This window comes from Carassius gibelio, chromosome A1, assembly GCF_023724105.1.
Source record: "Carassius gibelio isolate Cgi1373 ecotype wild population from Czech Republic chromosome A1, carGib1.2-hapl.c, whole genome shotgun sequence".
Taxonomy (NCBI): domain Eukaryota; kingdom Metazoa; phylum Chordata; class Actinopteri; order Cypriniformes; family Cyprinidae; genus Carassius; species Carassius gibelio.
Genome location: NC_068371.1, coordinates 16,246,673 through 16,272,879, shown reverse-complemented (window position 1 = coordinate 16,272,879; position 26,207 = coordinate 16,246,673). Strand labels below are relative to the sequence as shown.

The following is a 26,207-nucleotide window of genomic DNA, read 5'->3' as shown; positions in this document are numbered from 1 at the left end:
ACCATTTAAAACTAATCAGATGTTTCAATGAAAAGCTAATCAAAAAACCATCACAGCCTAAAATATATACAACATAGTCAAAAACATGTGCCTCAATATTACATTTAAAGGTCAAAGTTTAGTTGCAGATGATCATGACCATGACAAATGCTTAACCTGGTAAACACTGTAACAGGTAATCATTGTGCCAATAATGGACAGCCATCATTCACATTACTATTGTTACATTTAATCATTTTTATCCAAAGCGACTTACAAATGAGAAAAATAGAAGCAGTCAGGTCAACAAGAGAACAACAACAGTATACAAGTGCCATGACAAGTCTCAGTTACTCTAGTATAAATATAATGAGCATACCTGCACCCTAAAGAGAGCAGCCCGAAAAATGGAGCGCAGCTGGAGGAAAACAAAAATAGAGTTAAATGTATTGCTTGGCGGGAAAGTAAGCTATCCTACAGAAAAGCATTAAAAACTGCTTGATCCGTTTACTTTACTTCTAAAATCGATACTATTAGAGATAAAATTGCAACCATTCAGCCGTCAGCTACAGTATCACATCAGACAGTGCACTATAGACCCCCTGAGGAACAGTTCCTCTCATTCTTTACTATAGGAGAGGAATAATTGTACAAACTTGAAAAATCATCTAAACCAACAACATGTATGTTAGACCCTATTACCATCTAAGCTCCTAAAAGAGGTGCTTCCAGAAGTCATAGATCCTCTTCTGACTATTATTAATTCCTCATTGTCATTAGGATATGTCCCCAAAACCTTCAAACTGGCTATTATTAAGCCTCATCAAAAATGACCTGCTCTTATCATCTGATTGTGGTTGTATCTCTCTATTAGTTTTACTGGATCTTAGTGCTGCATTTGACACAATTGACCAAAACATTCTTTTGCATAGACTTGAACACTTTGTTGGCATTAATGGAAGTGCATTAGCATGGTTTAAATCGTACTTATACGACCGCCATCAGTTCGTAGCAGTGAATGAAGATGTATCATATCAATCACAAGTGCAGTATGGAGTACCTCAAGGCTCAGTACTAGGGTCGCTACTTTTCACGCTTTATATGTTACCCTTGGGAGATATCACCAGGAAAAATGGTGTTAGCTTTCAGTGTTATGCTGATGATACTCAGCTCTATATTTCTTCGTGGCCCGGTGAAACACACCAATTTGAATAAAGGTGTTAATTATAGGACCTAAAAACTCTACATGTAATAACCTAAAACACTGTCTAAGACTTGATGGTTGCTCTGTCAATTCTTTGTCATCTGTTAGGAACCTAGGTATGCTATTTGATCGCAATCTTTCCTTAGAAAGCCACATTTCTAGCATTTGTAAAACTGCATTTTTCCATCTCAAAAATGTATCTAAATGACGGCCTATGCTCTCAATGTCGAATGCAGAAATGTTAATCCATGCATTTATGACCTCAAGGTTAGATTATTGTAATGCTTTATTGGGTGGTTGTTCTGCACGCTTAGTAAACACACTACAGCTAGTCCAAAATGCAGCAGCAAGAGTTCTTACTAGAACCAGGAAGTATGACCATATTAGCCTGGTCCTGTCAACCCTTCAGTGGCTCCGTATCAAACATCGTATAGATTTTAAAATATTGCTTATTACTTATAAAGCCCTGAATGGTTTAGCACCTCAGTATTTGAATGAGCTCCTTTTACATTATAATCCTCTACGTCCGCTAAATTCTCAAAACTCAGGCAATTTGATAATACCTAGAATATCAAAATCAACTGCGGGTGGCAGATCCTTTTCCTATTTGGCGCCTAAACTCTGGAATAACCTACCTAACATTGTTCGGGAGGCAGACACACTCTCGCAGTTTAAATCTAGATTAAAGACCCATCTCTTTAACCTGGCTTACACACATAACATACTAATATACTTTTAATATCCAAATCCGTTAAAGGATTTTTAGGCTGCATTAATTAGGTAAACCAGAACCGGGAACACTTCCCATAACACCCGATGTACTTGCTACATCATTAGAAGAATGGCATCTACGCTAATATTAGTCTGTTTCTCTCTTATTCCGAGGTCACCGTAGCCACCAGATCCAGTCTGTATCCAGATCAGAGGGTCACTGCAGTCACCCGGATCCAATACATATCCAGACCAGATGGTGGATCAGCACCTAGAAAGACCTCTACATCCCTGAAAGACAGCCGAGACCAGGACAACTAGAGCCCCAGATACAGATCCCCTGTAAAGACCTTGTCTCAGATGACCACCAGGACAAGACCACTGGAAACAGATGATTCTTCTGCACAATCTGACTTTGCTGCAGCCTGGAATTGAACTACTGGTTTTCGTCTGGTCAGAGGAGAACTGGCTCCCCAACTGAGCCTGGTTTCTCCCAAGGTTTTTTTCTCCATTCTGTCACCAATGGAGTTTCGGTTCCTTGCCACTGTCGCCTCTGGCTTGCTTAGTTGGGGTCACTTCATCTACAGCGATATCGTTGACTTGATGGCAAATAAATGCACAGACACTATTTCAACTGAACAGAGATGACATCACTGAATTCAATGATGAACTGCCTTTAACTATCATTTTGCATTATTGACACTGTTTTCCTGATGAATGTTGTTCAGTTGCTTTGACGCAATGTATTTAGTTTAAAGCACTATAAAAATAAAGGTGACTTGACTTGACTATTGAATGCATAGCCATGTATTTTTTAGTTTTTATAAATTAAAAGACAAGAAAGAAAAAGTGCTAGTATTAGTTGGTTAAGTGCTGTTGAAAAAGATGAGTCTTTAGATGTTCTTTTGAAAATGAGTAAAGACTCTGTTGTTGTTATTGCAACTTCTCTGCTGTTGTTATTGCAATCTTCTGGTCTTTTCCATTAGTTCCTGTAAGTTGTACTTCGATGTACACTTGTTCTGAACAGTGTGATATTTCCTGGTCTTGGATTAGTTTTCTTCTCTTATTTTGACACTATTCCGAAATACGATTCTAGCTCTGTTTCATCCTCCTGGCATGACTGAAATTCTCATGAGAACAGCAGACACGAACAAGGAAACTTTATTTGAGACTGAATTACAGCTGGTTATTCAAACTCACAGAATATCAAGTGAACTGCAAAGGAAACACTAAAACACTAATGAAGCACAATGGAAAAATAATGCAGAATTATATAATATATACACAAAATAACAATATACAGTATACTTATCCCATCACCACAAAGACATATACATCAGCAATATCATGCAGATTTGTTTAATATGAGCAGTTAAAATGCACTAAAATAATCTCTATGTCTTCATAAATAATCACCTTTAACCCTATTTTTATGTGGGTTTTAGTGTTGATTCTGAGAAGAGCAGTTACAATAAAAAAATAATAAAAAAAATCGGAATAATAATTCAAGATAATTAGATGACTTCTAGAGTCACATGCCAGCACAAAAAGTTAATTATTGATGGAAGAAAGTCCCAAAATAACGTGCTGAAACACGCCTTAAGCCAACAAACATGAACGTTCTGGTGTAACAGGTTTAAAGTTACTGATTACAATCTCAGTTAAAGTCTGTTCATAATGTTTAACTTGCAAACCTTCTGACAAAATACACATAAGAGTAATAATAATAATAATAATAATAACAACAATACGGATGTAGTTACATTGTTTAGAGATTATAGTTTACAACCTTTTACACACCACAGCCAAATGCAACACTTCAGATCTGCTACTGAACAAGAGATGAATCACTGTTCAATCCAGTGAATCTGGATGACAGTAAGACTTAATTTTCTTTCTCTTTAACGCTCTAGCTTTCATTTATTATTACTTTCTGAATACTCCTTCTTGAAGTTCCTCATAACACTGGATTCCTCTTCTAATATCAGGTAGCTTCTCTGAACTGTTGCTCTCACTTTCCTGTACCGTCTACTACTCAGTAGTGAACAATGATAAAACTGTTTCACAGAAACAACCAACATCTGCCTGAAGTGGCAAATGAATCTGTACACAGACCGGACTGCCTGACTGACAGCGATTCTGAAGGGAAGAATGGGATGGTCGCTCATGACCGGGACTGTGCTCCTTTACCTCTCAGGATCCGACGCACCTGTGGAAATTACAGAGAAAAAAAGGATCACTGGAAATATCTATGGGATCAGTGAGTCATGCAGAGAGCCTGAGGCTCTTTGCGTAAACTGTTCAAATTGGTTTCCTTAACGTTACTCCAGTCTTGCCCTCTCTTGTTTAACACTAAATTTAAATTAAAAATTTAAATTAAAAAAAAAATTAACATGAAATTAAATTAATAAATAATTAATAATTAATAAATTAACACTGCATGACTATTCAAAAGCAGGTCTTAGGAACTAATATGCAGCCATGAGAGTACATGCACAATAGGAGTTACACATAAAAAAAGTTTAAAAGTTTACTTGTGTATTCCATTTTGTATAAATGGACTTACTGAAAGTTGCAGTTTTACATTTATGTTGTGTATTTATCTGATTAATATCATATAAGAAGGATTTCGATCAGGAAATTAACAAGCTAAAAAAGCGACTCAGTTTACCAAAGTTCACATTCACTTCAGCTTCAGTTCTCACAGTTCAAACGACAATGCCAAACATTACTGACATGTGTTTCATATGCTTTCAATCGCAATCTTTCAAAAATAAAATAAAAAATATGGATGCATTTTTAATAACTAGCATATTTTGTTTTATCCTCCATCATATTCTCATCAAAAATGTTATAAAAGTTTTCATTAAAAGTGTCTCATAATTATTTACTCCATGAAATCCATAGCCCCGTCCCCTCAGTTAATAAATTAATCGCTTTACTTAGCTTTCCAGTTCTCAAAAAGGAAGACATGACAAATGCCCTTCTCTAGTGTAGAGATCAAACTAGCTGGAGTTCTCTTACCTGGTCACCCAGCGGACCGTCGGGCACTAGCTGGGCCGGTTGCTCATTCTCCAGGTTCTTGGCACTGGGATCGGCTCCTCTTCTCAGCAGTAATCGAACCGCGTCTACTTGAGCCTGGCGGCCTTGTAGAGCGCTGGCCATGTGCAGCGCTGTGTTTCCACTGAATGCCTGTCAATCACACAGTGAGAGGTCATATCAAGCCCTAGGGCTGACTTCCATCAGGTCAGCGTGCCACACAACACTGCTCACTAACCTTTACGTTTATGATAGAGAAGGAGTTGGTCTGATCCAGAAAAAGGCGCAGAAGCTCAATGTTAGCCTCTTCAGCAGCCATATGCAGAGCGGTGCGGCCACTTTTGCGGTCCTGTTTGAAACAAGGTCATTATGTAGTCTAGAACAACAGACACAATGACACCTTAAGTGGCAACAGAACCATGTTCACCTTCGTTTCCAGCGATGCACCCATGAGCAACAAAGTGCTGATACAATCCCCAAGTAGCTTCCTCTTCTGCAGCAGAGCCAGATTCTGAGCAGAGGGGGGCGTCTCGTGACAGCACAGCTCCTGCACTACAGCATTGTGGGACAGGACTGCAACATGGAGAGGCGTAAGTCCTACAAACACACGCATGTTTTTGAATGTGCTGTAACATCAACTGTTGATGTATTTATTTAATAAAATACTTCCTTAATTAGGACAAATTATCTTGTTTCTACAAGACACTGACCATCATAGTTGACCACCTCCAGGTTGACTTGTCGCCCACTAGTCTGCATGGAATTCTGGATGGCCTGAAGGAAAACAATGAGTTCGGTACTTACAAGCCCAAGAAAGATCTACAAGAAAACAGATCTCAACATGTACCACACTGTGGAATTCTGGGAGAAGGGAGGGATTCTGCATGAGAGTGGTAGCGTTAACGATTGCAGAGATGGTTACGTGCCATGATCTGTCAACAGTTAGTGGCTGACAGAAACACAGGCATTTTGTTTTCCAGTCTTATAAAAGGATGTTGTTTTGTGCAGCCAGTTAAGGGAATTTTTTTGCCTGTGTTGCGTGCCTCTTTTTTGAGGAAATGCATATTAGTCAAGCATGTTATGAGGAAGTCAGTGAACGGATGGTTAAATAAACATGGAGCATTTGATTAAATGATAGACATGGACTGTTGATAGATGATGAGAAAATGATGAGAGGAAAAACAGTGGCTAACAGATGCATGCCCAGGTTAACAAGGAAATACTGTACTGTACATAAACTTAATGACTTCAGGGATGGGCTATGGTTGATGAATAGTCAACTAGTTATTCAACAACTGTGTATATTTTTTTTTGGTGATGACCAGCTTACATCTTCTTTTAAAGATGAACCAAGTCTACAAAACAAAACAAGCCCAACTGCTATTCAAAACTCGTCCAATCACGTTTTTACACAGTCCTCCCCTCCAGCCTGACTCCCCCCACCATCAAAATTGGGACAGATCACTGTAACAACCTGTGGTAACGCAGTGTTTGGAATAACGCCTTTTAAAAGAACTGCGTTAGGTAACGACGTTATTTTTTCAGTAACAGGGTAATCTAACTAATTACTTTTCCCGTCGTTATAACGCCGTTTACATTACTGGACGTTAAATGCGGTGCGTTACTATGCATTGATTTAATAAACTATGCAATCCGAACGCAGCCCTGGCTCACACAGCGAGTGAGGAGGTGGGTTAATAACGAGATAAGCGATTATAATTGGCTAAGGCAGAGTCATGTGTTTCATGCCAATCAGAGACAGTTTTTTTACACAGATGCTCAGGATTGTAGAGGTAGAAGACACGAGCAAAGTATAATGAACGTAGATGAGAGATATTTAAATTAAAATATTGATTAAATTACAATTGTATCGATCCGATACCAATACCAGTGTTGGTATCGATACTATCGATATTTAGATCGATCCGCCCACCCCTACAGCACACGCGCCAGCGGCGCCAAACACACACACACAAACACACGCGATGCAACAGCTAAACAGAGATTAGCAGCAGCAGCAGAAATGGCGAGTAATCCGATGAAAAATTGGCATTTTCAAGGTGGAGATATAAGCACTACTTCAAATTCATTGCGGTCAAAGGCAAGAACGTGCATGTAATGTGTACATGTAATGTGTGACACGCATCTACAAAGCTAGTGGCCAAAAACACTTTTCTTACAAAGATAATACTTGAAGTACAGGATAAAAATCTTGCTGTCTGTTGACGTGCAATAAATATCGAAAGTTATGTATGAACACCTGTCTGCTCTACTCATTTCAACTGACTTGTGAAAACTGCTCAAAAAAAAAAAAAAAAAAACATTGTTTGACATATAGCAACTTTTTTTTTTTTTAATACAGTAACGCAAATGGTTACTTTCCCAGGTAACGAGTTACTTTGATGATAGAGTAATTCAGTTACTAACTCAGTTACTTTCTTGAACAAGTAGTGAGTAACTATAACTAATTACTTTTTTAAAGTAATGTTCCCAACAGTGGGTAACAGTGTAAAAATAGCCCAGTTCCATAGGAAAACATCAATACTGCGTACTGACCTGGATGAGCATTCACATGAGTCGACATCAATGACCACCATTGCTTTTTCAGTGATGAACTACTCGCATTGACGGGAATATCTGATCTGTCCACTTATCTGGCAGACAAAAATGCATGTATGCAATTCATATCTATTTCCACATATGAATGAGGCCTGAAACCGATCTGACAATATCAGAATCCATGCACTTTTTTTTCCTGCTCACACGTTCGTGGGTCATATCCAGTCTGTTTAAGTCTGATTTTTAAGTGTAGACTTCAGATCTCCTGCAGTGAGTCTCGTTGCTGTTATCATGCTGAATACACAGGTTTATTAGTTTTATTAGTAGCTGTTGTACAGAGATCACGTGCACTGATTTAGACAGATGGTAGTTTAAAAATAGTGGCAGTAGAGAAAAAGACTTATCAAATTGTTGGATATCATGAATTAAATGTTTTGCACACAATGTCTAATCAAACAAATAGGAATGTCTGAAGTGAGTGAGGTGCAGGAGCTTCTTCAAACAGGCTATCTGAAGCTCAAATTTAAGACTTTTAAGATCTGCATAAAATGAATAGCATATGAGTGGGGTAGGGCAATATCTATGGTAACATATTAATCATTAAATTTACAGTTCAGATACAGGTTTTTAACAAAAACAAAATGTTTTATAAAATTATAATCACATTTCAGCTTTTAAACCATTATTAAGAAAATGGATGAGTCCAATGTATAAATTATTATATTAATTCAAACTATTAATATCAATCATTATTTTCATTAAGTAACACAATTTAATTTAATTTAATTTAAATGTATATTGAGATGATTTTCAGAATGGTGAACTGATAAACCGTAATACTGTGATATACTTTAGTTTTTACTACAGTAAACAGAGTATTTAAGTATATTATACCCTATACTGTAGTTGTAGAAAGGTAATTTGTTTATATTAGAATGGTTGTTATATCACAGCAACTATAGAATTACCACAACAAATTAATTCAAGTACTTTACTATAGCATTGTTCAAAAACACTATACTATTTACTATAAATTACTATAGTATTTTTTCAGGTGAGAATTATTCTTTCCGTCGCGTAATTTAAGACCTCTTGAAATCATAACTTTCTTGTACCATTTAAGACTTTTTATGGCCTTAAATTTTATAGAACTAAATTTAAGTCTTTTTAAGGACCCGCAGAGACCCTGTTCAGAGTTAAAAATATGAAAATCTAGTGGTTGAGGTTCCAGTGAGTGTGAAAACACCTCAAGATGTGAAATGATATTGAAAAGGGCCTTTCAATGTGATCGACTGACAACAATACATAACATACAAATCCAACAACAAGGGAGGAAACCAATGAAATCCATTCAGGGAAAGGGAGTAAACAGGAAATGGTACCTGCATTGTCGAGGTGTGGCCCTTCTCGGCACACACGTGTAATGGGGATCGGCCCCAACAGTCCATGGTGTTGATTTCAGCTCCTAGTAAAAGCAGGTCTTGTGCAATCAGGTGTTGATCTGCAGCAACACTGACTTGGAAGGCACTCTTGAGTGGAGGAAGTATGAGGTCAAATGAGTAATCGCATTTTTCTGTTTATGTTAATGACGGAGTGTGCACAGGTGTGTTCATTTCAGTGTTCGAAAATCAGCAAGATTTAAAGGTTTGCTTTGACCCACTGGTCAAACGGGAACGTTTTTTTTTGGCTATACCTGGTTGTTGTGTTCTTTTATATCCAGCATGCCGATGGCAGCCATTTTCCTGCCAAGGACATACGCCAGAGCTCTTCTGCCTTGGGCCACCGCGATGTGCAAGAACCTGAGAATCAGTCAACCATCAATGATTAATGCTATGTTCCTCTCAAGAACCAATAGAATAGCCTAACTGAGTTTTGCCATTTGTGAATCAATCCATAGACAGTTGAGATTTGAAGATTATTATGTAAAAAAATGTATGAAAGTGTACTCACGTGTCTCCATCCCCATCTCTAGTGGTGAGATCCACATAGCTCAAAGCAGCCAGTTTCTCCTCCTCGTGCTTTATCTGCCATTCAAAAAAGGACACTGGGGGTGCAGCAGTCATATTGAGGTTGGGCGCGCATGATGGGATGGAGTAAGTATACATGTTCTCCATGGACGGCAACAGATGGCAGACTGTGTAAATGGGGCTTTCAGCATCAGTGTACAAATCTTGAGGTGGACAACACACCGGCACTGGGCATCCTCTCACTGTCACAGATTCAATGGAGAGCCGCTCTTTGGACAGGACGTCACCAATATCCTCCAACATCTCAGTGTCACAAAACATGTTCTCACCTTGGTCACACAGAGACTAGGAGAGACAAGTGGTTTAAAACTTGGTATTGTGTATTCTGAACAGCTCTTGAAAAAGGGTTATGAAGCTCTATGCAGATTTGAGCAGGAAACTCTATATCAAACCCCAGCACAATAGCAACAAAACATAACATGAAGAGTCTCAGGACCGACTGTAGCTTTAGAAAGTTCAGAACCTCACAAGACTGTAAGTTTGGTCAACAGATTATCTCTTCTGATTTGAGAAAGTCTAGAATCACCTTCGCTCTACCCCAGTGTTTCTCAACTCCTCTAAAACATTCTGAGAGGTGGATCTCAAGAACTGGTGTTGAGAAATGCCATGATTCTTATTAAACTGTACAGCATAGAAAAACAAATCCCCACAAGTCTTTTCAAATAGAATTCTAGAAGATCTCACTGTTTTGAAATACCTCAGAAACCAGTGAAACTCTAGTGAGTGGGAAACAATGATATAAAAATCATCAGACAAATGAAGAGCAAAACATACTAGGACGTTTGCGTCTGTGACTCGCGGTCGTTTCACAGTAGAGAGAGAGACATTCTCCACTTCCCTCTTTGTTCTCTGCAGCACATGCGTTATGGCTGTAATGAAACAGAACTTTTTTTTCCCCAGTAACTTTTGCCATCTCCCTGTTACTATATACAAATCATAACTGCATACATGTATTTACCTGGACATTCAGTTTCAATTTGACATTGCTGAGCCTGTGGAGATTTACATAATGTAATATAATAAGAAATACAGAATTGTGGATTCATTAAAATCTGATGGAGCAAGTCATGTGTGACATAGCCCATTATGAAATACAACATAATGTAATATTATATGTACCTGAATCTCTTGGCGTTTCTGCATGATCAGCTCTTTGACAGTGTTCTTGACGCGCACACCTTGATACCGACTCAGTTTCCGCGCGCTGTGTTCTTCCACTTAGAAGGGAAATACTAATTAAACGTTAGTCATTTTAATTAGTTTAATTACGGTCCTCTGAAACCTACTGAAAACATTATCAAATGATTACACACGTCGTGTGTCTTTTGCCCGTCTATCTAACACCATAGATTTTATTCATTAACATTGTTTTTTTCTTTATACGGTCAAAGTAAATACACCAATTCAGTTTGGTTAATAAATAAAATAGTCTCATAATTATTCTTTTTCTTCCTACCGTTGACGCTGTTTTGGGGGCTACCCGCATTGCTCCAGCTCTGTTCCGAATCAGAGCTCGGAGATCCGACCGACAGATTCGGTTCTGATGGAGATGAATATCCGTAGAACGACAACAGGTGGACCGGACTTGTCATAACATCGCTGTCCCGGTCCAGAAGACCCGAGTAGCCCTCAGAAACTCTATCAATGATCATTTTTTTCTTGCTGTGACTCGCGTACGAGCGTTTGCTCTGAATGACGCGACGCAACGTTGACTGACTCGAGAACTTATTTGCGAGTGACGTGATTCGTGATGTCAGGGCACTCCTTCAAACAAAAGAGCTATAATTAAACGTACAGACGTCAATAAGGTATTAAAGATAAAATTTATATTTGAGTACATAAAAAAAGAAAACGTTACTCTATGGAATATATTTCCCAATTGTATGTTTGATTCTCTAGGTGGCATTAAGTAAAAATGTAAAATTAAAACAATTTAAAGTGTTTAATGTTGACATTTCATCTGTGAGATGGTATTTGTGCGAGTAACGTAATCTCATTTAGAACCGTTTAGAGGTAAACGGATAAAATATTATCATTATTATTATAAATATTGATAAAATATTTTATAGTGTATATATATATATATATATACGGTGTTATAAGATGCGGTGTTATGCCACGTTGAATATCAACAGGTTATATGTAGCCTATATTTGTTTACTTCGTACTAAGGTTAGAATAATTTGCTTAGATCTAATATATATTAATATAAATATATATTGCGTGTGAGGGGCCCCCGCCTTGAACGGACCGGATTCATTCAAAATAAAACACTACCAAGCTGCCATTTAATTGATTGCATTTATTATTTTATTTTATTTTTTTGCCTTAAAATGAAATTATTAGGATTCATTTGGTCTTTAGATAAAAAAGTATGTTTATATTGTAAACTTGGATAATGAGCTCCATCTTGAGGTACTTGTCTTAATAAGAGAAGTGGATCTTAATCCTGGTTCTGGGGACCCCCTGCTCTGCATATTGTGCCATGGGGTGCTGTTAAAGAATCTGAAGCAATATTTATATATATATATATATATATATATATATATATATATATATATATATATATATATATATATATATATATATTTTTATACAGTGTGTATTCTGTAAAACTGATGAGCGAAATTGTGAATATTTCATACAATAGCTTTTTTTTGAACCATTGAAAAATGACAACATTGAGAATTTTCTAATGAACATGGTTCACAAAGTAATATGAAGTTAGCATTTCATACTTTATAAAATTACTTCTAAAGTGAACAATTAAAATATAATCAAAACATTCAATTTTGGTGCAGAAAACAAATAAATACATGTCTTTTAACTGTGTGCTAAAGTAATGATGGAAATTACCACAATGGTCAAAGTAAAACTTTATTTGCAAAAAAGATTTTTTAAATATATAACACACACACACACACACACACACACACACACACACACACACACACATATATATATATATATATATATATATATATATATAAAACACTTATGCCACACTGACCACTTGTTGCAGCACATACTGTAAATATCCAGATATACACATATAAAAATTTACAATAAAGGCTATTCAGCTTTCAAATGGTTGAAACTGGAGCAGACTATCATGTCAATTCACATTTATTTCACATACCTGCATACTTCTCTACAGTTCAAGGCTACTTCTGGTTGTGGTGTCCAGGTTGTACATTTAAAAGGAAACAAGTCAACTGGTAAGTGCACTGAAAGACCTTGGCACTCCGGGTATGTAAATATGTAAATACTTCAACGACTCTAACAGAAAGCTGTATACTGATTTCCCAACAGTGTAAATGTATTCTGTACTTCATGGTTAGAAAGAAAAGCGGCATCAGCCGCAAGTCATTTAAAAAAAAACTGAATTAATCATATCTTGTTCAATAGGTGTCTGACTGCTGAGAACATACATTATGTGTAATATGAAGATAAAAGGTGTGTCTATGTGTCTACTGAAGTTCAGTGAAAAAAGTTAGAATACGATCTTCAAGAAAGGTTGGGACACATCAGTCTGATAGAGCAGGCAATGAGACCTTCTCTGCTACCTTTTAGCCTGTCGGAAAAGGGCAGGACAATGGCTTGTCTTTACCATGAGGAGAGAAATCAGATGGCTCTTGAAGTGTTCATGTTCTGTCACCCGGTCCTTTATCCTCTTCCTCCTCCATGTCCTGTCCTTGAATAGATGAGAGATACTGCTCTAACAGACTGCCAGAATGACTGTCCCCAATGGCTGCCATCAGAGGCCCAATAGAGCACACTGTTTCTGGAGATCCAGTCGTGGCTGTGCTGCTCAGGCTGTTGTCCAGTGCTGCCTGTAGCTCTCCAGGGGAATGAAAACCAGACTCAGGGATGGAGATTTCAGTATGGATAGGAGTTGCTGCAGGAATGCTGGGATCTAATGCAATACTCTTTGCCACATTGAGCTGCTCGTTAATAGACGACTGCCACTCCAGCATGACCTGGAGCTGTTTGACAGAGAGAGCACGAAGACAAAAGTGAAAATTGTATATTTTGATGATTCATAGGCACTTATGTGATTTGTCATTTATTTTACAATCAGGGTTTCTATACATTTTCCTTTTTAAAATTCCTTACTTTTCCAGACTCAAATTTCCAAACCTCTCAGTAGATTTTCAGTCCATATTTAACATAAATGGTTAATAGAGCATTATTTTCAGATTTATATTTGGTATACAGTACAGTCTGTAAATATTTATTTTCTCAGGGTTTTTTCATTGATTTACTCAAAGTGACAACATACAGAGTCCCTAAAAAAAAAAAAAAAAAAAAATTAACAAATAAAAAATACAGACTTTTACATGCACACAAGAACCTTTTTTGTGCCCTTGAGAAACTATTGACATGTGCATGGGAATGCTTAGCGTGCCCTCTTAGATAACATAAATGCCATCTTACTATAAATAAGACAATAGCATTGATGCACATGAATTAACAGCGCTCTTTACAGAATTATGAACAGAATTAACCTGCTCAATTTATTTATTTTTTTTTAACGGTGGGGCACGTCTACTTCATGATGTGGGAAGATCTGCATAACTGCTCAAATGTTGTGCTTCGCGGTGAAAGCAAAACTATTATTCAGATGTGTACAGTGCATTTTACGGAGGACAAGGACTGTTTCCAGTAAAAGTAACCTACAATGCCAGTGTCTGTTTCTATAAAGTAAGGCAATTCCAACTTTGCAAGGACAGTCTGGCACTTCTGATTCATATTTAAATAATTTGCCACTGATGACTCAAACGTGAGTTTTGAGCAGTGTAGAGTAGTGCTTGTTGTTTTACGTTTCTCAGATCACAAATGCAGAGATGGTTTTGATTACGCAGTGCAATACGCAATGCGAAAAAGACAGTACAAGTCATTATAATCAATTATGTCCCCACTGGATGCAACAAATGCCTTTTTTGAAATGGGTTTTATTGTTTGTCTCTCATTGCTCCGGGACATGGCATCACAGTATATTAAGGGGCGTAACATTTCCGTCACACACTTGAGGTATTCAGTCAATCACAACGCACTGGATAGCTGGCCAATCAGCATACAGAACACATTTCATTCTAACATTGCAATCTAAAATCAAAAATCTGTTAGAATTACTGCACTCCTATTTAATTGTGCTCCATCTTTTTTGTCCCATGCAGCAGCTCTCGTTCACTGCAGTTTGTGCAGTTTAGCAGAGAATCGCGAAGCAGAAGGCTCATGCACTTTTGGAAATATTTCCAAGGCTTTCTAACATTTACAGATGGAGAATATACCTGTGAAATGTAAGTTATGCATTAAACAGAACATCTCAAACACATTAAAACTGTGTCTCTGTCAGCAGCACACGCAACCTTTCTATCAGAGCATATGACGGGCAGAGCCGCTTAAACTAATATCCAAACAAAACTGTAAACTATATCTTACCACTTTTTAAAGGCCTTAATATGAAGCTTGTTGTTTAGAACAACCTGGATTATGCACTTTCTCCACAGTATTTCAGTCTGTGTCCTCTCTATTTTCAGATGTGCTCGTATCAAACTACTGTATATTGACATCAATGGTATTGCCTCATATCGAATCGCTTATAAGTAAAATATTGTTTTATCGTACAAACTTGATATACCGCCCAGCCCTATCTTACGGAAGTACCTCTAATATCAAGGATGATGGCATACAATTTGCCAAGTTCAAGAGTCTATAAAAAAAAGACATGTACTTAAAAATAAATAAATAAATAAAAATAAAAAATAGAAAAAACCTTGTTTAAGAATTGGCTTTTATTAGGGCAGCATGTCATATTTCAAGACCTTAGGTCTATTTAAAGGCACATCCTGAAAACGGGCTGATGGTATAATAGGTGGCTCAGTGTGCATTGTCCTATATGCTAAATTCAATGGTTTCTTGTGGACATATAAAAGTCTGTATATTTTTATTTTATTTTGAAGTTATGTAATAGGGCGCTAAGAATATAGTGTGAAGAATCCCAAAATGCTTATAACCTGCATTTTGTACAATGAATAAGTGCACTTTGAATTCATTCAGTCATATTTGGAAGCACTAAACAGCTGCCATGAAACCTCTCTTCTTGTACTATACATTTATTTTCACTGAATTCTGAATTTTCTATTATTTAAAAAAAAAAAAAAATGGAGGCAAAAGTCTGGAAACAAAAATATATTTATATACTCTGCTTTCTTTTTTCCAGACTTTTCCAGACCTGGAAAATACTTAAATCAAATTCCATACTTTTCCAAACCCCCAGGAACCCTTGATAATATTGGCCTTACAGTGATAACATTAGTAGTTATTAGTCATGACCATATATTATGGTCATCTTCATACTGACCTGCTTCCACAGGAACTTCACAGCTTCTTCTTGCACACGTCTCTGTAGTTGATCTTCTTCTTGTTGCTTGCGCACTCTGCAATACATAATAGTTACAGCAAAATGATTCACACAGTTTAAGCTTACGTTATTGCTGAAGTTGTTTTATTGTTTGAACTAATCAGAAAACAGTGTTTAACAAATGTACCAGAATGATTCAGGACCATTAAGATAAAACTGAATCCCTTTCCTTCCTTTACACCTTATAACATGATGGGCAAACATGAGGTATTGAACAGTGAATTGTTTCACCAGTTCTACGGTCAAGTGAACAATGTGATCCTGCATCCTACGCAAGCGGATCTCAGCTCGCACTTCTTTGGCTTGTGGGTGACAGTACCGTGTCCTGTGTCCCCTCCACCAAGACTGAATCCTTACAGTTGCATCATGTGGTTCACATCGTTTTATTTCACACTGCAGCACAGCAGCTTTCTGTATCCCAGTCCAATTGGAATCCTCTACAGTACTGTTGTGTAACACAGCATCAGCATTTAATGCATGCTGCTGCCTGTTAATGTCGGAGCAGGCAGTTCTGTCAATTATTCTGTCAATTCTGTCAACATTATCTGATCCATATGTCAGAGTGATGACAGCTCTATCTACTGACTCTTCCTTGGATGGGTGGTACTGAGTGGATGTGGGAGGAGCCAGAGAATCATCAGACTCTTCTTCACCGCTGTCAGTAGCTGAAGCAGGATGAACAGCAGTGTTAAAGAGGAGAAAAGCAGACTCGGAGGACAACAGACTACAATGAAGCTTCTCCTCATCAGTATACACATCCTCCAGAGTTACCATGTCTTCAGTAGCAGGTGGAAGCCTGGCAGCAGCAACCATGGGTGGAGACACAGAGCCCGTCCACGTGTTTACCTGAATTCCTGGATCCATATCTATAATCATAATAGACAATGAATCACTACAGGAGAAACTGACATTAAAGACAAAGAAGGGGAGATTCATTAAGGATGAACTAGTGCCTGATTCATTAAAAAAATTATGTACATTCAATAACAACAAATTTTATTTCAGTCCTCACAAACAATTTTTTTATTAAATAAATAAATATACCTAATGACAAAAAAAAAAAAAAAAACCGGGGGAAAAAATATTTACTTACCCTTTTTACATATTTGTCTAATGAGCATAACGTTTCTCATTGGATTTAATTTATGCATAATAAACAGAATTTCTTTTTCAAAATGTGCATACATAATTACAAAGGTACATATTTCAGAGGTTAATACAATAGTTATTATAATATTACACAATATTACATACACAAATTATTTATATTAAGTTATAATTATCTCAGGTTACATTATAATCCTCCACGTCCACTGCGTTCTCAAAACTCAGGCAATTTGATAATACCTAGAATATCAAAATCAACTGCGGGCAGCAGATCCTTTTTCTATTTGGCGCCTAAACTCTGGAATAACCTACCTAACATTGTTTGGGAGGCAGACACAGTCTTGCAGTTTAAATCTAGATTAAAGACCCATCTCTTTAACATATAACACACGCCGCCGCCATGCAAAGCCCGTCCTCCACGCCGCTTGCGGACATTATCTCTTCCCTCGTGGTCCTCCACCGCGAGCAACAGCAGGCGCTGCTGGATCTGAGGACCGATCAGGAGCGACGGTTCCAGGCCATCGTCCAGGCCCAGCAGGAGGACCGCGAGAGGTTCCGGGGCTGGTTCGATCGGGAGGTTCGCGCTGAGGCCGCCGGGCCGCCCGCCATGCACCTGCCACTGCACAAGATGGGGGCCCAGGATGATCCGGAGGCCTTCCTGGAACTTTTTGAGAAGGCGGCCGAGGTCTGCGGGTGGCCCCGTGAGCATTGGCCGGTGCGCCTCATTCCCCTGCTCTCCGGCGAGGCCCAGGTGGCCGCACAACAACTTCCAGTGGCGAACCTCCTGGTCTTCGACGACCTGAAGAGGGCCATCCTCCAGCGGGTCGGCCGATCGCCCGAACAACACCGGCAACGCTTCCGCTCCCTGGACTTGGGCGTGGCCGGCCGACCCTTCGCGTTGGCCCAACAGCTCCGGGACTCCTGCCGCAAGTGGCTACTGGCCGAGGGAAGCGACGTGGAGCGTGTCGTCGATCTGGTGGTGCTGGAGCAGTTCATCACTCGGCTCCCCAAGAAGACGGCCGAGTGGGTCTAGTGCCACCGCCCCGCGCTGGAATCGGCCATCCACCTGGCGGAGGACCACATGGTGGCGTGCCCAGGGGTCGGCACACCCCCACCTACTAACTCTCTCTCCCCTTCTCTCTCTCCCCCTTCTCTCTCTCGCCCTGTCCCTCTCCCTAGGTCCCGTCCACCTGGCCCTCCTCGTGTCCCGCCCCGGGGGGCGGAGCGGGACGGACCAAGGCCGCTTCGCGAATACAAGGGCCACGACCAGGGGGGCGGGCCTCGGGGCTGCGGGAGGGGACAGTACTTCCGTCTCTCCGCTCTCTCCACGCCAATTCCCCTCTCCACTCCCTGCCATTGGGGCGGCGGCTAGGTCTGGGCTGGCTTGTTGGCGTTGCGGGGACCCGGAGCATTTCGTGGACAGGTGTCCAGTGATGGAGGTGGAGATAATGGTCCGGGTCCCGGACGACCCACGGGCCACCCCCGGTCAGGCTGGCGAGTACCAAATACCCGTGAGTATCAAGGGGGGTACATATCCGGCCTTGGTGGATTCAGGATGCAACCAAACCTCAATCCATCAAAGCCTGGTTCAACCGGGGGCGTTGGATACAAGCCGCGTGGTTAAGGTGCGGTGTGTACACGGGGATGTGGTGGAATATCCGGTCGTCCCAATTTGGATTCAATTTCGGGGACAAAAACATAGTGTGGAGGTGGCGGTTAGTCCCCACCTCCGGCATCCAGTAATTTTGGGGACGAATTGGCCCGCGTTTACGGTTTTATTGGGGTCGTTATGTGCGGATGCCTCTTGGGGAAATAAGGCACGGAAGGAGACCGCGCGGGTGCAGGTGGGGGAAACTGAGCCAGGACCGCTGAGGCCGGCTTCAGGGCAACCAAGCGGAATCGGGAGACTAACTCTCTCTGAGCACGATGACTTTCCCCTGGAGCAGTCTCAGGATGAGACACTAAAACATGGCCAGCCTCTCTGACTGGCCCTTCCGCTCTCCTATCCCTATTTTGCCATTTTAAAAGACCGGTTGTATCGAGTGACCCAAGACGCTCAGACAAAAGTAAATACAACCCAGTTGTTAGTTCCAAAGAGCCGCAGGGAAATGCTTTTCCATGCGGCTCATTCTAATCCTATGGCGGGCCATTTGGGACAGGCAGCCACACTAAATCGCCTCATGACCCGATTCTTCTGGCCGGGCATTCATGACAACGTGCGCAGGTGGTGCGCCTCTTGTCCAGAATGTCAGTTGGTGAACCCACCGGCCGCCCCAAAAGCGCCGTTGTGCCCTCTCCCATTAATGCAGGCCCCCTTCGAAAGAATTGGTATGGACCTCATCGGGCCATTAGAGCGATCGACAAGAGGACATCGCTTTGCATTAGTCATAGTTGATTATGCAACACGATATCCTGAAGCAGTGGGCCTCCGCAACATTTCCGCTAAAAGTGTTGCGGATGCCCTGTTTCGTCTTATCTCCCGGGTGGGGGTTCCGAAAGAAATCCTTACTGATCAAGGCACGGCGTTTATGTCACATACGCTACGCGAACTATACGGATTGTTGGGCATTAAGTCGATTCGAACGAGCGTCTATCACCCACAAACGGACGGCCTGGTCGAACGATTTAATCGCACTCTTAAATCCATGATCCGTAAGTTCGTTCAGGAAGACGCCAAAAATTGGGATAGGTGGCTAGAGCCCTTGTTATTCGCTGTGCGAGAGGTCCCACAAGCCTCCACGGGGTTTTCCCCCTTCGAGCTTCTCTATGGACGCCAGCCCCGGGGGGTGCTTGACGTTCTGAGAGAAACTTGGGAGGAGGGACCATCTCAGGGCAAAAACGAAATTCAATACGTACTGGACTTGAGAACAAAACTCCACACATTGGGGCGGCTATCAAGGGAGAATTTATTGCAAGCCCAGGACCGCCAGAGTCGGCTGTATAACAGGGGAATTAGGAAACGCAAATTTTCACCGGGAGAGAAAGTACTTGTATTACTCCCAACGTCGAGCTCTAAATTATTGGCTAAGTGGCAGGGGCCGTTTGAGGTCGCACGCCAAGTCGGGGATCTCGATTATGAGGTAATACGGTCCGATAGGAACGGGTCGCATCAGGTTTACCATCTCAATCTCCTGAAAAAATGGAATGAGGCGGAATCAGTGATGTTGGCAACGGTGATTGGGGGGGAGGATGATCTCGGACCAGAGGCGACTCTCAAACCACAATCCCTCGCCCTGGCTCCAGGTGGAGATCACCTCTCGCCGTGCCAACTCACTGATTTAACGAAGTTACAGGCAGATTTTGCCGATGTCTTTTCGCCCCTACCGGGCCGTACTAACCTTTTTCAGCACCATATTGAGACCGAGCCGGGCGTGGTAGTTCGCAGCCGGCCGTATCGCTTACCTGAGCACAAGAAAAAAGTAGTTCAGGCTGAATTAGGCGCTATGCTTGACATGGGGGTAATAGAAGAATCCAACAGTAACTGGGCGAGCCCGATAGTTTTAGTTCCGAAAACGGACAGCTTAGTCTGGTTCTGTGTGGATTATCGCAAGGTGAATGCTGTGTCGAAGTTCGACGCGTATCCAATGCCGCTGGTTGACGAGTTGCTTGATCGGTTAGGCACGGCTCGCTTTTATTCAATATTGGACTTAATGAAGGGTTATTGGCAGATCCCCTTGTCTCCATTATCCCGAGAAAAAACAGCTTTCACAACACCGTTTGGTTTACACCAATTTGTTACCCTTCCCTTTGGCTTGTTCGGGGCGCCTGCAACCTTTCAGCGCCTCATGGATAGAATCTTGCGGCCCCATGCTGCATATGCGGCTGCCTACCTGGATGATATCATTATATTCAGTAATGATTGGCAGCAGCATATGCAGCATCTGAGGGCTGTTCTGAGGTCGCTGAGAGGAGCGGGCCTCACGGCCAACCCAAATAAGTGTGCGATTGGGCGAGTGGAAGTAAGGTATCTGGGCTTACACTTGGGGCCTTGACAGGTGCGTCCCCAAATTGATAAGACAGCCGCTATTGCGACCTGCCCACGTCCCAAGACCAAAAAGGAGGTGAGGCAGTTCTTGGGGCTGGCGGGATATTATAGGCGGTTTATTCCTAATTATTCGGACCTCACCAGCCCCTTGACTGACCTCACTAAAAAGGAGGTGCCAGATACGGTCCAGTGGACGGAGCCGTGTCAGCAGGCTTTTACCCAGGTCAAGGCTGCTCTATGTGGCGGGCCGTTATTACACTCTCCTGACTTTTCTCTCCCTTTTCTGTTGCAGACAGACGCGTCGGACAGGGGGCTGTCCTGTCCCAGGAGATAGAGGGGGAGGAACGGCCGGTGCTGTACATTAGCCGCAAGCTCTCAAAGAGAGAGGCTAAGTACAGCACCATTGAAAAAGAATGCCTGGCCATCGGCTCCGCTGCAGTGGCTCCACCGCATGAAGGATACCAACGCGTGGATCACTCCTTGGTATCTAGCTCTTCAGTTTTTTAAATTCAAGGTGGTCCACAGGCCGGGTGTTCAGATGGCGGTGGCTGACTTCCTCTCCAGAACCGAGGGGGGGGGGGGGATGTGGGGGGGTGGTCTGCAGGCCGGACGGCTCCCCAGCCTGAGTCGGGTGGTGGGGGTATGTGGCGGGGGGGGGCGTGGTTTAGCGAAGTCTGCAGCGGGAGAGAGGATCAGGAGACGAGCGGTAAGTGAGTGGTTTGGGCAGAAATTATTATCACCTGTTTCTTGTTCTAGTAATTGGCGTGGAGAGGGTATAAAACGCCAGGAAAGACGGAAGCAAGTGAGAGAGAGTGGGACTGCTGACGGAAGCCGAGACCGGAAACCGGAAGCCGGAAAGCGAAAGCACCGAGTGAACGCAGCAAAATAGAAGTCACCATATGGTGTTAGAAAACGTTTGTTTTATTTTATGTTAATAAATATACGTCAGCAGTCCAGCCGACCCCTTGTCCTCTTCCTTACCCACACGAACTCACAACACACAATAATATGCTTCTAATATCCAAATCCGTTACATTTTTAGGCTGCATTAATTAGGTAAACCGGAACCGGGAACACTTCCCATAACACTCTATGTGCTTGCTACATCATTAGAAGAATGGCATGTACGCTAATATTAGTCTGTTTTTCTCTCATTCCGAGGTCACTGTAGCCACCAGATCCGAGGGTCATTGCAGTCACCCGGATCCAGTATGTATCCAGACCAGATGGTGAATCGGCGCCTATGTAGAAAGGACCTCTACAGCCCTGAAAGACAGCGGAGTCCAGGACAACTAGAGCCCTAAATACAGATCCCCTGTAAAGACCTTTTCTCAGACGACCACCAGGACAAGACCACAGGAAACAGATGATTCTTTTTCAATTCAATTCAATTCAATTCAAGTTTATTTGTATAGCGCTTTTTACAATACAAATCGTTACAAAGCAACTTTACAGAAAATTATGTTTCTACAGTATTTAGTAGTAGCTAGTAGTTTGTGCACGTTTGACAGGATTTTAGAAAAAAAAAAAAAATAATAATAATACAAGACGTAGTCAGCTAGACGATGAACTATCAATATTAGTAATTAATAGTTATTATATGATGCAGTCACACATTTAGCAATAATTGTTAGTTCTGTTTTTTTTTTCAGGGTTTCTGCAGGGTATAATAAGTCAAATTTAAGACTTTTTAAGACCTTTTTATGACCATTAGGATTTGAATTTATGACCTACACGATATACGATAAATAACTTCAGTCATTAAAATTCCTTTCAAATGTCTTTTTTTATTATTGACTTTCATTGAAAGTAACACGCTTTATTATTTAAAGAGTTATTCTATTATTTCTTAAGATTAAGAAACTGAAGTCTTCACCTTCTATTTCTTGAGTATTAAGAACACAGGAACACTTAAAGGTCCCCTTCTTCGTGATTCCATGTTTTAAACTTTAGTTAGTGTGTAATGTTGTTGTTAGAGTATAAATAATATCTGTAAAATTCTAAAGCTCAAAGTTCAATGCCAAGCGAGATATTTAATTTAACAGAATTTGCCTAAAAAACGACGCGTTTGGACTACATCCCTCTAGTTCCTGCCGTAATAACGTCACTAAAACAGTTTTTTTGACTAACCACCGCCCACATGAATTCACAAACAGGGGGCGTGGTCTTGTTGCGCTCCGACGGAGAAGAAGGAAGAGCTGTTTGTGTTTGTCGCCGTGTTGTTGAAACGCTGTTTTTTTCATCTCTGAGTCCAATCATCTTTGTTTGGGCTTCCCAGGAACGCTGTACTTTGAGATTAATGATTACAATTTATGTTTAACTCGGTTCCCGAAAATTATAATTCACATGTAAAACTATGTGCAGCTCATTTTGGTGAAGACAGCTTGCTGAGGACAACTTTCTCAATCTCAATCAGTTTAATGCTGGATTTGCACAAAGATTATTCTTGAAAGATGGAGCACTTCCCTCTTTGTCTGGAGAAGGCGTTGTTTATGGACCACAACCGGTAAGTGTATTTTATTATTTAAGTTGGTGCGTTTAACAGTTTCTGTAACTTATTACACAAAGGGCAACGCTGTTTAGCTTTGTTAACTACTTGTAAGGGCTGTGCAAAAAAACGAATGCGGTTTTCATGCGCATCTCGTCAGTAAAAACGCTCCTCCTGTGACTATAAATACATCTCCAGCACGTGCGTTCTAGCCCAATCGCATTACCAGGAGGGCAGCCTGCTCTCAGCTGCTGTCACGTCACAACACAGGAACCGCTGGCCCAATCAGAACCCGTTACGTATTTCTGAAGGAGAGGCTTCATAGAACAAGGAAGACATCAGCCCGTTTTTGTGACAGTGAAAACAGCAGTATACAGATAGGTGAATTGTGTGAAAAATACGGTGTTTTTTTTACACGCGAAACATGAACACATGTTATATTGCTCATTGTAAACACAATCAAAGCTTCAAAAAAGTGCGTAAAACGTGACCTTTAACAATTGTAACATTATAAAGTTACATTGTAAAGTAACAATTATTTTATGGCATTACTTTCCAAAATAACAAGTGTTATTGGTGTTTGGTCACAGTATTCAACACCCACAGGCAGGGCCGTAGCTGGGGTCAGCGGGGACCCAGTGAAGGTTGTACCAGTGGGCCCTGTTTGAAATTGTTTAATTTATATGTTCGTTCATTTTTATTTCTTTTTGCTATTTACACAATGTTTAAGTTTTTTTCAAGTTTGTAGGTGTCAAGGTACAGAAACCGAATAATTAAATGTAAAATAGCACTGGATAGTCTTCAATGTAAAAATGTAATATACAATCAAATCAGACACCTTGAACATTTCTCACGTTATTAGTTTATTTGATATTGCTTCTAAAATGGTTATAAAATATGACAAGAACTTAGAGTTAAACTATGTCAGAACAAATTTGTCTTGATAATGTCATAACTTTGATAGATATGTACATAATCAACCAAAACTACAGACAACTGTTATTATGACAATATTTACACAACTATCAATACTTTGTTGACCAATTACCAAGCAATGCTTCATTTTGTTCAGACTGTGGTGTGAAAAGCTTGCATTAGCAATTCAGAAAAAAACACATAAGCAATAAATGGTGCTTTATAAGGTGCTGAATAATTTTTGTTCCCAATTTTATATATAGATAGATAAAATATTTATATCTATCTATTTCACTAGTAGTTCACTGTATGAAGATTCCTAGGGTATCTTCAAGGGATACCCAAACCCTAAAGGTTAGAGAAAAACGTACTGTACCATGGTATAACAGTAATACTCACTCTCTCAAGAAAGTAACTCATAGTCTTGAATGCAAATGGAGAAAAACTAACTTAGAAGTTTTTAGAATTGCATGGAAAAACAGTATGTCCAGCTATAGACAGGCTCTAAAAACTGCTAGGGCAGAGCATATACACAAACTCATTGAAAATAACCAAAACAATCCAAGGTTTTTATTTAGCACAGTGGCTAAGTTAACAAATTACCAGACGCCACCTGATTCAAATATTCCACCAACGTTAAATAGTAATGACTTTATGAATTTCTTCACTGATAAAATAGATAACATTAGAAATACAATAGCGAATGTAGATTCTACAGCGTATAATACTTCAGTTTCATCCATCGCACCCAAAGATAAACTTGCAGTGCTTTACAAATATAGGACAGGAAGAGCTAAATAAACTTATCACTGTATCTAAACCAACAACATGTTTATTAGATCCTGTACCCACTAAATTACTGAAAGAACTGTTACCTGTAGCCGAAGAACCGCTTCTCAATATCATTAAAGGGGGGGTGAAATGCTCGTTTTCACTCAATATCCTGTTAATCTTGAGTACCTATAGAGTAGTACTGCATCCTTCATAACTCCAAAAAGTCTTTAGTTTTATTATATTCATAAGAGAAAGATAGTCTGTACCGATTTTTCCCGGAAAAACACGAGTGGCTGGAGGCGTGACGTGTGGGCGGAGCTAAAGAATCACGAGCACCAGTAGGCTTTTGTGTTGAGCGCGTCTGGAAGCTGTGACACCGTGAGGACAAAACCAACCAAAACAAACCATGGCTAACAGTCAGATTCAGCGTATATTTATGATCCAGAATCCGATCCAGAGGCTGAAATTGAACAAGAGCAGCATCAGCAATCAGTCTCTATGTGGTATGTAACGTACTGAAACTGTATATATTTGCTTAGCGGTTTTGGAAAATGACTAAGTTCCACTTTGTCATCTTTTTTTTTTTTTAAGCTGTACATGTGGAAAGTGCAGTTTGATGACAACATCGTATGTTGTTTACTTGATGTGCTTACGCGCCGATAGCTAAGTTAACAACACAGAGATATTTGAAGCAGTTTTACTCGTGCAGTTTGATGACAACATCGCATGTTGTTTACTTGATGTGCTTACACGGCGATAGCTAAGTTAACAACACAGAGATATTTGAAGCAGTTTTACTCGTGCAGTTTGATGACAACATCGCATGTTGTTTACTTGATGTGCTTACACGCCGATAGCTAAGTTAATAACACAGAGATATTTGAAGCAGTTTTAAATCACCGCATGCGGTTCCAACACACGATCGTGACCCTTCTTCGTTGGGACTGCATTATCCTTAAGAAATAAACGATGTGCAAATCCGGCATCAAACT

General features: G+C 40.4%; 2 protein-coding genes and 1 long non-coding RNA gene across 8 annotated transcripts in view; 1 reads left to right on the top strand and 2 right to left on the bottom strand.

Annotated features, from left to right (window-relative positions):
- Positions 1-1,832: 1,832 nt before the first annotated feature.
- Positions 1,833-26,207, top strand: part of LOC128015250 (uncharacterized) — an 89,059-nt gene continuing 64,684 nt past the window's right edge. The window contains exon 1 of the long non-coding RNA XR_008183853.1: positions 1,833-2,068. This is a non-coding gene — a long non-coding RNA (uncharacterized LOC128015250). The remainder of the gene's footprint in view (positions 2,069-26,207) is intronic.
- Positions 3,040-11,238, bottom strand: LOC128014958 (NF-kappa-B inhibitor zeta). Of its 3 annotated transcripts, none has more exons than XM_052598745.1 (12): positions 10,976-11,238; positions 10,639-10,736; positions 10,478-10,511; positions 10,294-10,388; positions 9,443-9,804; positions 9,186-9,291; positions 8,875-9,021; positions 5,644-5,707; positions 5,361-5,530; positions 5,172-5,282; positions 4,919-5,086; positions 3,040-4,103 (listed from the first exon to the last, which is right to left on the bottom strand). In XM_052598745.1, the coding sequence occupies exons 1-12, from the start codon at positions 11,169-11,171 to the stop codon at positions 4,059-4,061; spliced, it is 1,596 nt and encodes a 531-aa protein (XP_052454705.1). In that variant the 5' UTR covers positions 11,172-11,238; the 3' UTR covers positions 3,040-4,058. The 3 variants fall into 3 exon arrangements, with proteins under 3 accessions (XP_052454705.1, XP_052454711.1, XP_052454708.1); XM_052598751.1 differs by having other exon boundaries at positions 10,639-10,751; positions 10,976-11,121; XM_052598748.1 differs by lacking the exons at positions 10,294-10,388; positions 10,478-10,511.
- Positions 12,383-26,207, bottom strand: part of LOC128015112 (centrosomal protein of 97 kDa) — a 57,187-nt gene continuing 43,362 nt past the window's right edge. For 2 of the 4 annotated variants that reach the window (XM_052598805.1, XM_052598813.1), the window contains 3 exons: positions 16,718-16,812; positions 15,887-16,611; positions 12,383-13,505 (listed from right to left, as the gene is read on the bottom strand). The gene's annotated coding sequence lies outside the window, so the exon portion shown is untranslated. Of the gene's footprint in view, positions 13,506-15,886; positions 16,813-26,207 lie in introns of all 4 variants that reach the window. The other 2 variants (XM_052598819.1, XM_052598809.1) reach the window with 2 other exon arrangements.